This window comes from Solea solea, chromosome 18 (genome assembly GCF_958295425.1).
Source record: "Solea solea chromosome 18, fSolSol10.1, whole genome shotgun sequence".
Lineage (NCBI taxonomy): Eukaryota > Metazoa > Chordata > Actinopteri > Pleuronectiformes > Soleidae > Solea > Solea solea.
In genome coordinates this window covers 8,986,557-8,999,173 of record NC_081151.1, presented here as the reverse complement: position 1 = coordinate 8,999,173, position 12,617 = coordinate 8,986,557, and the positions used below count along the sequence as shown (strand labels likewise).

The 12,617-nt window shown below is 43.8% G+C and overlaps 1 protein-coding gene across 1 annotated transcript; it reads right to left on the bottom strand.

Annotated features, from left to right (window-relative positions):
- Positions 1-382: 382 nt before the first annotated feature.
- On the bottom strand, positions 383-7,854 carry lbh (LBH regulator of WNT signaling pathway). The gene is made up of 3 exons (XM_058616195.1): positions 7,601-7,854; positions 3,504-3,606; positions 383-858 (listed from the first exon to the last, which is right to left on the bottom strand). The coding sequence occupies exons 1-3, from the start codon at positions 7,627-7,629 to the stop codon at positions 610-612; spliced, it is 381 nt and encodes a 126-aa protein (XP_058472178.1). The 5' UTR covers positions 7,630-7,854; the 3' UTR covers positions 383-609.
- Between the last annotated feature and the right edge of the window lie 4,763 nt (positions 7,855-12,617).

Sequence of the window (12,617 nt, the reverse complement as noted above, 5' to 3'; positions counted from 1 at the left end):
GTTTTACACCAAATACCAATAAAATAACAAATTCACTTCTCAGACAAGACAATCTATAGACAGCTGTGGCTGCCACGATAATTAACGCGTTAAATCAGAATCTGAAGCACAGGTGTGCTGTGGACAATAATCCCCCACGGGTACCACACGTTCTGTATCGAGAATAAAGTCTCAGGGGTCATGACGCCAGCCATTTTGGAGCAAGGATCGAAGCGGTAGCAGCAGCAGTAGCCTCCTGCAGTGCGAGACCTGTCCATGGAGCGCTAAGCTGCAACTGTCAAAGCAGGACATCCATCTGTACCAAGACACACGGTGGAAGGCATGGAGGGAAGTGGGTGCCAGTCAGAAGAGTGTGTATCCATTCTTTTCAAGTCTGTTTGGGTGTTTTTTTTTTTAGACCAGGAGAATTTAATTGCACGTGTGTGTGTGTGTGTGTGTATTGCTTCTCTTTGTGGGAGTGATGCTTTGGTGTTGAGGGCGGCGAGATGGCATCACGAGACAGTGAGAGTGCCAGTTTTATCTGCCGAGAGCTCAGGTGAAGTGTAGCCAGTGTGTGAAAGAGAGAGTCGATCAGAAGGAAACGGAGCAAGCGAGCATGGTTTTCACGCTCTAGTGCTGAGAATTCTGCACGGGATGTCCATTTTGGATGCAGCCGTTAATGTGCTCATCCTCATCATCCTCCTCCTCTTGTTCTTCTTCCTCCTCCTCCTCCTCTTCCTCCTCACTGACCAGGAACTCCTCCGGAGGCCAACGAAGCTCTCCGCTCTCAACTTCGCCCTCTGTGGGCTCCACCACGATGGACGGCAGACGATCTTTGAGCTTACAGCAGCGGTCGAAGTCCGAGGGATCAGGGAATATCTGAAAATGAGACACACGGGCGCAACATGGGTTAGGAATCTCTCATTAAAGTTCAGGGGCTAATACGATCCGTGTTAGTTGTTCCCGGTTGTGAAGCAAGAAATTATTTGTGAGCAAATTCTTCTGATCAGTGTTCTGGGACGTGAGAACTTGTAAAAGTGTAACAGGCTCAGCTCAGTACAATGATGTGAAGACTAAACAGCTGTCATGGGAAGTGGTTGCACAAAATCCTTGTGGTATACCTGCTCTCATCCATCCCACATTCTCCAAACAGATCAATTTAGCGATCCACATATAGGTGCTCACCCCAAAAATAAATTGCACTGGGAAGAGTTATGTCAGCGGCTGTGGGAGTAAATGAGGCATGTCCGGTGAGGCCGACAGTAAACGCCACATCATGTGTAATCTAAATACTCGGAACGGCACGGTGCCAAGCTGCTTATGAACTCACCCAGTAACGAATCAGGCGGAAGATTATACAGGAGTGTAAATCAGGGCATTTCAAAACGCAGAAGGTTAAACGTTCACTAGTAAACGGCCCGTGTAAAGAATAGCCTTTTACAGGCGGAATATAATGCTGAATTCATTATATTCCCGTGAAGTTCTTTCTTTAAGAACAAGGGCAAATCCAGACTGCTCTGTGCGCTAATAAACGCAGCAGGCCACTCTCAAATATTTGTATTTAAGCTGAAGGGCATGGGAGATATTCTGACAAGAGAGATTACATGCATTCCCTTTCCTGGCAAGATGGGACATCAACCTCAGCCTCTCTCTGTTCTCAAGAACTGAAGACAGAGCCCACAGGGGGAAAACAAACAAAAAAAGGCCCGCCACTCCTGGTCCAAGAAAAGCATTTTTTTTTTTGCTGTTGTTTGGATAAAGTGGATGAATATTTTTAGACCTGAATATTTCACTCTGAGACATTAGGGGCGAGGGTGGAGAGGGGGAAGAAATGTCACTGTCTGGGCATCGAGCCAAGTGGAAAGAAAGCATTAGATGAGGCAGAAGGGAGACAGAGACAATAAAGCGATGGAAGGGGATCCAGCTGTGAGATGAGAAGGGATGAAAAAGACAAAATGCTGTAAACACGTCTCATGAACGTTATGAATTTGGTCAGGTTATAAAAACACGCATGAGACCATGAGGCTTCTTTTCTCCCTCACAGCTCGTGTGTAATTAACGTGTACGAACATGCCCGTGCCTGCGTGTATCAACATTTCCTGGCCTGCATTGCCAAACCTCACGGTGCGTCAGCACCAAGGGGACTCAGGCAGTGACTGACCTTGCTTTTGGACCCTTCGTTAACACACATGTCATAACTTGTTTCACTTCCAGTGGCAGGAAGCGACGACACATCATCAGCCAGGCACAATGCAGGCTATTTTAGGCTCTTCTTTGGTGCATTTTCATGTCGTGAGGGCGGCTGGAAACTACACGCCTGAATCATGACATTGCCTTTTGAGATGATAATCCTGTTAATATTACATTTAGTCATCCGTTTCCACTTGTAGGTCCCCATTCATTTCTATAACTTTTATAGGTGCAGCTGCAACTTCACACTTTTGAGTAAAGCCCCCAGCGGCCATGACGGAGAAAGTGGCTGGTGTAATATCACGGCTTCATGCAGCGAGTGGGACCGTGGGCAAATGGCCCAGGTCAAGAGATACCAACTGGGGATGGAAAGAGTGGAGAAGTGGCACTTGGCATTCTCCTTTACTTCCACACAAAACAACCACCCACCCACCCACCCGCCCTTCATCCGCTGCTCTCATCCTCAGGCAAACTCAGCTGGGGCGAGAACTGTCATTGAAAGGAAGCCAGGCTTTTCCTTTTGGGTCAGTCTACATCCGCTCAGAATCGATGTCGGCATAAAGCACGGCATTAGCGGATGATTGCATTTGAGACTAAACATGCAAGTATCAGCCTGGTATGACATGATTTGTCTTCCAGCAGGAAATGGCCTTTTTGTTCTGTGGCCTGTGAAAGCCTCAGCAGGTGGCTCATTTCACCAAATTATAAAAGTGTCAACAATTCTACAGAAAACCATGACGAAAGTGTTAGCACAGGGCCATTTAGTCATTTTGTCACCCTCGGTATAAAAGAGACACAAACTAGAAACGGGTGTGTGTTCAAGTGGGTTTGTGTCCAAGATGGCCCCACAGAGGTGACAGTAAAACAAAGCCACAGGCGGCGCCTTGTCACAACCACCTGACGGCTGCTCATCTCATCTCTCACAATCTGCAGTGTTTATTTCTGTGGTGGGTCGAAAAAAAAAAAGAAACTGCAGACAATTTCCATGACCTACATTTCCTCTATATGGTTAAAGGACAGGTTTTAATTGGATTTTGAACAGTTCAATTTGGCCTTTTAATAGATTCACCAAATTATATTACCATTCATGCTACCAAGTTTCATTAAGCAGCCATTTCGAAATCCCACCTTTCAGTGGCAGCTCCAGTTCTCCATAGGGATGAGCTGATACGATACTGGTGAAAATCACTGGGTCGGATATCGGGCAAATAAAAATACGTGTGTTTGTGTGTGTGTGTGTGTGTGTGTGTGTGTGTGTGTGTGTGTGTGTGTGTGTGTGTGTGTGTGTGTGTGTGTGTGTGTGTGTGTGTGTGTGTGTGTGTGTGTTCTCCTACCTGGAAGGAGAGTCTGTCCTTGCTGGGACTGAGCCTCATGTCCTCCATGGGGGTGCTGTTGATCATCACCTCAGTCATATCTTGGCTGGGCACAAACACTGGGCTGCAGACACAGGGGCGGGGGATGTGCAGGGTAACAGAATGACAGGGTAAGTGGATAGGAACACCCTACGGATAGCATTACAATATCAGTTCTGTCATAAATAACTTGCAAGACAATCAAACAAAAAGGGCCCTAAAATGAAAAGTGCAGGATTTAGGAGTTTGTTTACAGAAATCCACGACTTGACCACAAGCATTCCCTTTGTGCTCTGCTGTGATAACGCACTGCAAAGCTGCACAGCTCGTCACATGACTCGCATAAGGTGGCCCTTGGAACGAAGATGTGAAGATGTGCTCTTGCCCTAGCAACCAGAAGACACAGTCATTGCGAGAGCGCGCTGGGGGCGGGCTGTGGGTTTTTTGACTCGGGTGGAACTTGATGCGCTTTGTTCCATCGCGGCCTGGCCAAACTTTCCACTGCAGATAAAAGTAATGAGGGGCTTTTAATCCATGTTCAGTGCATTCATCATTCTGCTGTGTTGGAGTTGAGTTTTTGAAAAAAAACAAAAACAAAAATAAAAACTCTTGAAGCAGGTCCCATGACTGTGATAGACGCCGTCTTGAGACAAGATGCTGTGCGGCCTTCTCACGCTCTCTATTTAAGGTCTGCTGACTTGTGGTCAGTGGCCACAGGCTTATGGTTTCTGTGGTGACTGGCGATATAGGACAAAGAAAACTGAACACAACAACAGGCTCACTCACATTCATATCTGTTTCACTGGATTTGTGCTTTTTGTGGGGGGGTGTTTCACTTGACCAACTCAAAATATTTGATTTCACAGCATGACAGTTTAAAAAATCTTGCAAAAAACTGCAAAACCTGTGATACTCCGCTGCAAGTACAATGTAAAAGACTGTCATTTTATTCTGAAGGAATCTCCATGTTAACGGACACTCATTGTAGTTTAATGTTGACAAACTTTCACACTATACACACACACACACACACACAAACACACTTTCTCTGTTCCAGCAAGCTACGTTCTTTAAAATCATTAAAAGACAACTTCATTCTTTCTTCTGAGAAAGTAACTCATTCAAATGACTCACTCATGTTCATATCAGTCTGACAAAGCTAATGGAAAATATAACTGTTACATTTTTTGCCTTAAAAAACCCTGGACTTTTAGATCCAAGTGTTATTTTTTTTTTACCTTTAAGGCATTTTCCACCCAGCTGCTGTTTTCTGTTTGAAACACACCCATGACAATCATTCTGTAATTTTAGAAGCAGATAACAAATTCACCCTCACTTAGCTCCAGGAGATCATGATCAGCCCTCGTCTTTTCTTACTTTTTCCATCCATAAATTTTACACATAGCCCTTGTGGCTATAGCAGGGTGTAGGTGCACTCTACCAAAAATGCCACTGACGTAATTACTTTAAATTAACCTATACAATATAACATAAAAAAAAGGTTTATCATAGAAAAATGTAGAGCAGGCATGCAAAACACAGCAGAGGAGGGGACAGAGGGATGAGCAGTGATAGTGAAGACCTGAGGATGAGAGGGGAAGAGCGGGAGGGAAGGGAAATAAAGATAAACACTCAGGCCTTGCCAGTCATATTTCTGTTCGGGGATCGTATAAACATCCTGCTCGGCTAAGAATAACAGAACATTGACCTAATAAAACATAAAGGGGCACAATGAGGAGGAAGTGGGGCTATACCAGTAACAAGTCAACCTGCGAGGCAACAAACACACATCGGCTACAACTATATTACTGCCAAAACAGTGTCAAACATGGCTGAAGGCGTCCTCCTCTCGAAAGTGGAATGATTCCTTTGATTTGGCATATGAGATGTTCTATAAAGTAACATTAAATCATCTTGCAGCACAGCTAATACGCGTCTTAGGCCACGGGGCATGTATCTGGTAGTCATGTGTGAAATGAGACGATTCCTCAGCAGTTTGCACATTTCTGCGGGCAAGTCGAGACACACACACACACACACACACACACGTCTGAAGTGTCAACAATTAAAAGTGTGAGGCTGCTGAGGCAGACGGCATTAAAACCTCTTTACCTGTTGACCCAGTCAACGTGTCCTGCCAACTTCATGACGCTGCACCCGGAAAACAAGAACACAGGAAGACGACGGGTAACACAGAATTTAGATGTGTCCAAAACATTTACTAAATGGACCGCAGAGTCTAGAGTTTGTTGATCATTTAATCAACCTATAATTAATCTAATTCTGTAAATGTTACGCTTTGTGATGGGGATATTAGTTATAAATCTAGGGCTTTGGGAAACAGTAATTTGCATTTTCCCACAATTTTCAACTCTACTTGGAATCAAATTCAGGAAAGGTTTTGGGGAAATGTTCATCCTAATGTTGACTGCAGCTCTCAGTGTCAGACAGACACACTGACCCAGTGACCACAAAGGAGTAGAAAAATGGAGCAGAACTCATCCAGTTTTCCTTTGGGAAACGCCTACCTGACCTCATTATATAAAAGGACAATAGTCCTAGGAATTGATGCTACAGCTTTTATTACAGTCACGTATTAACATGAGATGCTTCCCATGTGTAAAACCACCTGCTGGCACTATAGCTTTTCCTGACCGTCAAAAAAAACCCACTGCTTAACGTGTGACACCAGTGTCTTCCATTGGTCTCCACCTAAAGCAACATCCTTGCACGCTGGTGGTGCCGCAAACAAACTCACTTCATGCCCCCGGCGTTCTAATTACTACAACCATCATAAATCTCGGTGTGTGTGGCAACAAGCTGAGCGTTCCATGCATCAACTAAGTCCCCAGCACTGCAGGTATGCGAGTGGTGCCGTCGCTGCTGGGATGGACTGAGAATGACCTCCTGGAGTGAGTTGGAAAGAATGGGTTGTATATCCAGATTCCTTTTGGAATGAATTTGTCACTGCAAATTAATCAGCTGCCGCTGCGGTGAGTGTACACGTAGAGATGAAAAAATCTAACCATACAAGTCTATATAGTCTTACAACAACTTTCTTTTTTTTTTTTTTTTTCCCCCCATGTATGTGGATTCATGTTTGAGTGATCTACATCTCAACTGAGCTCAAGGAGAACATGTCTTCCTGTTGCCACGCATATAAAAGCTACAGTACAAGTTCAAAACCATGCTTTTGAAATAAAAAAAGATTTAAATATATATGAATATGTGCATAGGCCTATACTGTAGGCAACAACAGACAAGAAGGCAGGAGTGTGGTTACAGTAAAGAGGCCGACTCTGAACTTCCTGGTATAGAGGCAGCAAAAAAAAACCTGCTGAGGTTTAAACAGAGCTCGAAAACTGTCTTTCGAAAAGCCGCTTGCATATCCTCTCCTCAGACAGGAAAGCATTTGACAGATAAGATTGCAAACTCGGGCTCAAATAAACAAAGATGCACCGGCTTATTCCTGTGTCAAGTAGCACAGCGGGGAGTCAGGGCACTGATTGTCAGAGGTGACGGTGATAAAATGACACCACAGTAATGGATAGGATCACGGTGCATCCATCCTTCTCCGATTGCACTGCACCTGCAGCACAGACAGCCAAGCCGTGGATCAGCCCATTCAAATATTTAAGGTCACAGCAAAGTCTGGGAGGTTGTTTTTGTACACAAAGCTCCAGGAAAGTGAAATAATTATTTCCTGAAATAGAAAACGGGATGAGAATGAACTGTGTCACAGAAAAAAATCTACCCAAGCTGGAGTTTGACAGAAATGTATCTGGAAAAAAAAAGTGACACCTTGAATCTTCTTCTTTCCAATCCATGTGGTGTGACATTTCCAAATTCAGGGGCAACACCCCACAGAAACATGCAGAGGAAACATGAGTGGGTGCAGCAACACAGGTGTCTGATTCAGAGGGAAATCACCAAAACTAAAAAGGAAATACACTATTTGTTTCATTGTTGTTGTTGTTTGTTTTTCATGTGAGATGCAAAAGGCCACTTATGTCAACTCTATCAACCAAAAGGACAGGACAAAAAAGCACATGGAGACAAGTGGGAAAGATGTTACTCACCAGTAAATCTGTGGAGGAAATACAGACATGAATTCACACCTGCTGCCAATTGTAGCCACGGACTTCTCTCTTCTCTCACTTCAGCTACTTTTCCTCCTCCTCACACACTGCTTTGTCTCTCCAAGGGGCAGCAGCGGGGGGACACGGAGCGAAAGGTGCGGTTACACACAAAAAAAAACAACCCAACACAAAGTAGTGTGACACTCGGGGGGGAAACAATGTGGCGCTCTTTAAATTGGTGCGTCTGACGTGCACCGCGGTTATCCGGCCTATTTATGCAGAAGGCGGGCACTTGAGCAGCCAGGGACACACCTCCTCCGAGAGCCGCTCAGAAATCCTCAATGGCAGCTCATTATCCGCAGGAGCCAATCACAGCACAGGTGACCACCCCTCCTCCCCACGTCATTAGCCCCCACCCCCCCACCCCGTCCACCCTCCCAGCTGCGATGACGTCAGCAGAGACTGAGCCATCTCATTGGGAATGGACAAGGAGACACTGCATGATGCTGTTGATTTGGAGTCTCTAAGGCAACTCAATGAGAGCCTTACCTCCCCTTGAATGACCAAGAAACACACAGACTGTGGCGTTTCGTAATCCGTGACATTTGAGGAGAGAGAGAGAGAGAGAGAGAGGGCTCATCTGCCTGTGCTCATTAAAACACAATCTATTCCAAGGTCAAATCAATGTCTGCATCTTTCAAAAAAACAAAAACAACAAAAAAAAACACAACAGAATGACCATCCTGCAGGTTTTCTTCCATATACCATGTATGAACCAACCACAAAGCATGTCAGAGTACATGTGTACATTATTGACAAACAAACAACAAACAAACAAACACATCTAAGCCCAATTTTTGTGAAATGTGTCTTTGCCTCTGTGCTCAGAGAAAGCAGGTGCAGAGCCAGGTACATGTCAAATGCCGGTGTAGGCTTTTACTGCCACCTTGTGACACAATGAGGACAATAGGTTTATGGCAGGTTTACGGCCTAAGGCTTTAACATCTAGTATTATTTTTTTTTAAGCGGTACACTAAACATTTTCAAGGGATGCGTTTGATCAATGAATCACAACTTTATTCTACGCATGTTATTTAAATAATATCATATACACATAAATCATAAAGACGGTCTATTGGAACCATCTGAGATGTCCCAGTCTTTGGGAATGACTGCTCTAAATAAGCTTCAAGCCTACAGTACAGAGTGTTTATGAACAAAGAAAATATTAATATTTCCCCTTCATGTTGACTTTGTGGCGACAAACAGCAACACATTAAAATGCAGAACTCAGCTTCTGTGAATGTGCCAGCTCTGGAAATGCCCTTCGTTGCGCTCTCTCGGGGTGAAAGCAGATGGTCCACATGCCCGGCAGAGAGCAAACAATGAGGAAATAAACACTTCCTATTCTGAAAGAGTTTCCATAAACTCTCTTTACCGGCAGCAGTCAGCGAGTTTTAGTTTTCAGTTTTAGTTGAAATGATGCTCAAACCTGTAAGAAATGCCACATTTCCTGCTTAGAGATAAAAACCCATCAGGCTGCAGATTTGTATAAAACATTTGTCTTTGCTGTAATGAAATGGTTGCACACATGTTGGGTCTGTACGTTTCTTTCAGAGTAAATAGAACAGTTTGACACAAGCTAATAACAATGCTAATGTATGTTGTTGAGTTAATGTAATGTTGTGATTCGGTGCTATACACATTTACAATTGAATTGAAATGAATTGGGAAATTGCAAAAAGAAAATTGCATTGTATTTTTGTATGTGTTTTTGTTGTTTTTCTAACTAAAAAGGACATTTTTGAGTTTTGAATATAATGTTATTATTGCGTATGGCTTTGACCGACTATAATAAATGGACCTTTGACCTTTGAATTCCCCTGCACTACAGTGCCTGTTCAGAAACTCGTACAACCACAAGTCAAAAACCCAAACTATCCCTTTTTTAACACATTTTGTTTGTTATTTGATTAGACGACTCATGTCTTTGCTGACATTAGTCCAAAAAAAAATGCAAGCTAGCACTTCTAAGGCTTTTTCAAGCCTTTTCAATGCTAGCTCATTCCTCCCATTATCGCAGAGTTGGTGCTGAAGTTGAAGTCTTCGTTGAAATTCCTCGTTGAAATTGAAATCGCACGAACAACCGAACGCAACGGAGAGTTTTAGTGTGGGGTAGGTTTTTGGAAGTTGTTTTGTTTGGTTTGGTTTTGGAGGTTTTTAGTTTGGTTTTGAAAGACCCAGACAGACACACACACACACACACATATGCGTAGACACATACCTCCAGTGGGTTTTGAACCCACAATGTTGTGATCAGCGATGCGACGTCCTCGTCCACTCGACCATCTTCAGCTCTGGTGACTCATGAAATAAGTTAACAGATGAAGGATCAAACAGTTTGTCCTCGTAATTCAACGGTTTTAGTTTTTGAAAAACTCTGATCGAGATGAGAAACCAAGATATTCAGAGTAAGAGCATGAAGACAAGTATCATAGTCCACCGGAGGATGACTTGTATCTCTGAGGTTAGAAGTTCTAATCTTACACCAATAAAAAAAATGTTTTTACTTCTCAGTACAAATAGCTCTTCCTGTAAAAGTAAGACTTGTATATCTGAGGTTGTGAGTTCAAATCCCATGAAAAAGTAATGCTTCTGAGCTCTAAGAAAATCTGAAGAACTGTCAGAGCTGGTAGCTCAGTGGAGAAAAACATGGCTTTGATGTTATGGGTTAAATTCTTATGAAGAACAACTCAATTTAAAGTTTAACATCCAAAGTGAAGATTGAAAGGAGGAAAAAAGTCCTACAGAGTTGAGGAACTGGTGGCTTTCTTTGCAGCTTTGCTTTTGTGGAGGCTGCAAGGTCGTAGGTTCAATTCCACAACCGCACCATCCAGACTCTCAGCCTTGTTTCCACAAGTGTAACACAAGATTTAAAAAACAATAATAGTCTTTATCCTTTTTGTAGAGTCTGACAACATCTGGCTTCTTGGAATTAATCCTGCCACCTTGTGGACTCTATAAGCTTCTGATTGGTCAGAGGTAAGAACGACAAAAATAATCGCACTGAAATCATACCGAGCGGGATTCTTGTCACGTCTATGACACAACGATGATTTTTATGTAGACGCACAAGAAGCCACAAGAAGTGTGCGTATGTTTAATGCAGTGTCAAGTGTAAAAACAGTTGTTGGGCCTGTGTTTGTTGTCTTTGTTGCTAGTTTGGTGGCATTAAGGAGCCCCTCAAGCACTTTGAGGCGTGTAATTATTTATGAGTCAGTAGCTAAACATGAGCTGCCTCAGTTTAGAACGGAGGGAAAAGAGGGTTAAGACTCCGTCAACACCATCATTAGATGCATGGCGCAAAAAAAACAGAAACTGCTGCTCCATCATATGCTAATCCTCTTTATTTATTAGACATTTAGTGCTGGAAATGTGCTGTGACAGAATATACAAGTGAGGAAGCTGCATTTACACAAACTCACCACAGGATGTCACTGGTGTCTGCGGAATGGTCATGATACTTGATGTGAGCCATTGTGCTCCATTTCTGGAGCAACCATTTCTGAACATGATTCATCTATTTTTCTCAAAGTCATCTCAACCTAATTGTGTGGTTCCTTTCCTCTCTGTCCGTCCTGAGGCTTAACTCACATCTAGGACTGAAGTCAAAAAAGAAAAATCTTCACTCACTCCATTGAAACTACACCTTTCCACGCTTAAGCAGTGAAGTATTGGGCACAAACCTGTACATGAGTGAAGTCCAAGTATGTGTGGACAATGGTGACCCCCTCTGCTGACTGCGTGGATGTGCAGGCCAGCTGCTTTTATTGCTGCTCCACATAAACAGCTGCACATCTGGGCAGGCATGGATGCCTCCGGGGAGCAGAGGGGAGGCTGAGGATTGACTGCACAACGTGTAAATGAACGAGGCCCTGAAGGGGACGGCAGTCGACAAGCACCCGTTGTCCTCTTGGCTGCGTTTCGAAAGTAGTCTTAAGTTTCTTTTTGGACTCTGACAGTTGGAAGTAGTGTTTTTTTTTTTGTTTTTTTTTGTTTTTTGTCTTGAGTGCACTTTTCCCCCCACTTCTTTCTCTTGCTCTTCTTTTTCATCATGTTGGTTCCCTGCTCTTGCTGATTGTTTCAAGAAGGAGTCGAACATGTACTCATTGTTTGCTGGAGTGACAAAGGTGACTTTTACTTTTTCCATTTCAACCCCGGGCTTTTAAACTGAAATCTATCACAGAAGCACCAGACATGAGAAATCTGTAGATGTTCTATTGTATAAGCAGGGGAAAAAAAAAGGGCTTTGTGGTGAGATCTCCCCTCCGCGCTCATATACTCTTTTATTGTTATATGTGTTTATGTCTGTCAGCCACAGTGAACATTTTATATTACGCATATACTGTATATACTCTATGCATACATGCGTGTTTGTGCATGTGTGTTGCTAAGGGACATCTGATATTCGGACTCACCGCACGCCACACTTGCTTGCAGGTGGTCTGTTTGCACATGGGGGCTGAGCAGATTTAATATTTCATCGGAGCACAGCTCACCACTGGACGCCATCATTGAGTCCACATGGCTGGCCAGAAAGCTGCTCTGTGAACACTGGGCTGAAATATGCTGCTTTCCAGCCCCCTCTCCACCACGCAGCTTGCTTACTCGCTGGGCCTCACAATTAAAAGCTAAGCACAGCTGCAGATGTTGGCAGCTGTCTTTCACCCGTTGGATGCCACTCTCTCTGGTCTAGTCTGCCAACCGGTGTGCTACATGTGTGAAGTGTGAAAAGCCACTCTACTTATGTTGGCTTAGTGAAAAGGGGAAGGTCACATGTCAAGGAAAAAGCAGAAACAAACGCAGGAAGAAAAATCTGGAAATGAAATAAAGAGGAGAAAATAGCAAAACCGGCTCCAAGGCAGTTCATTTTGACAGGTTCCAGGTCCGGTACACCAGCTAAACCCACATCTCCCCCCCAGCTTCAATGCCCCCCTCCTCCACCGAGAAAGCAAAA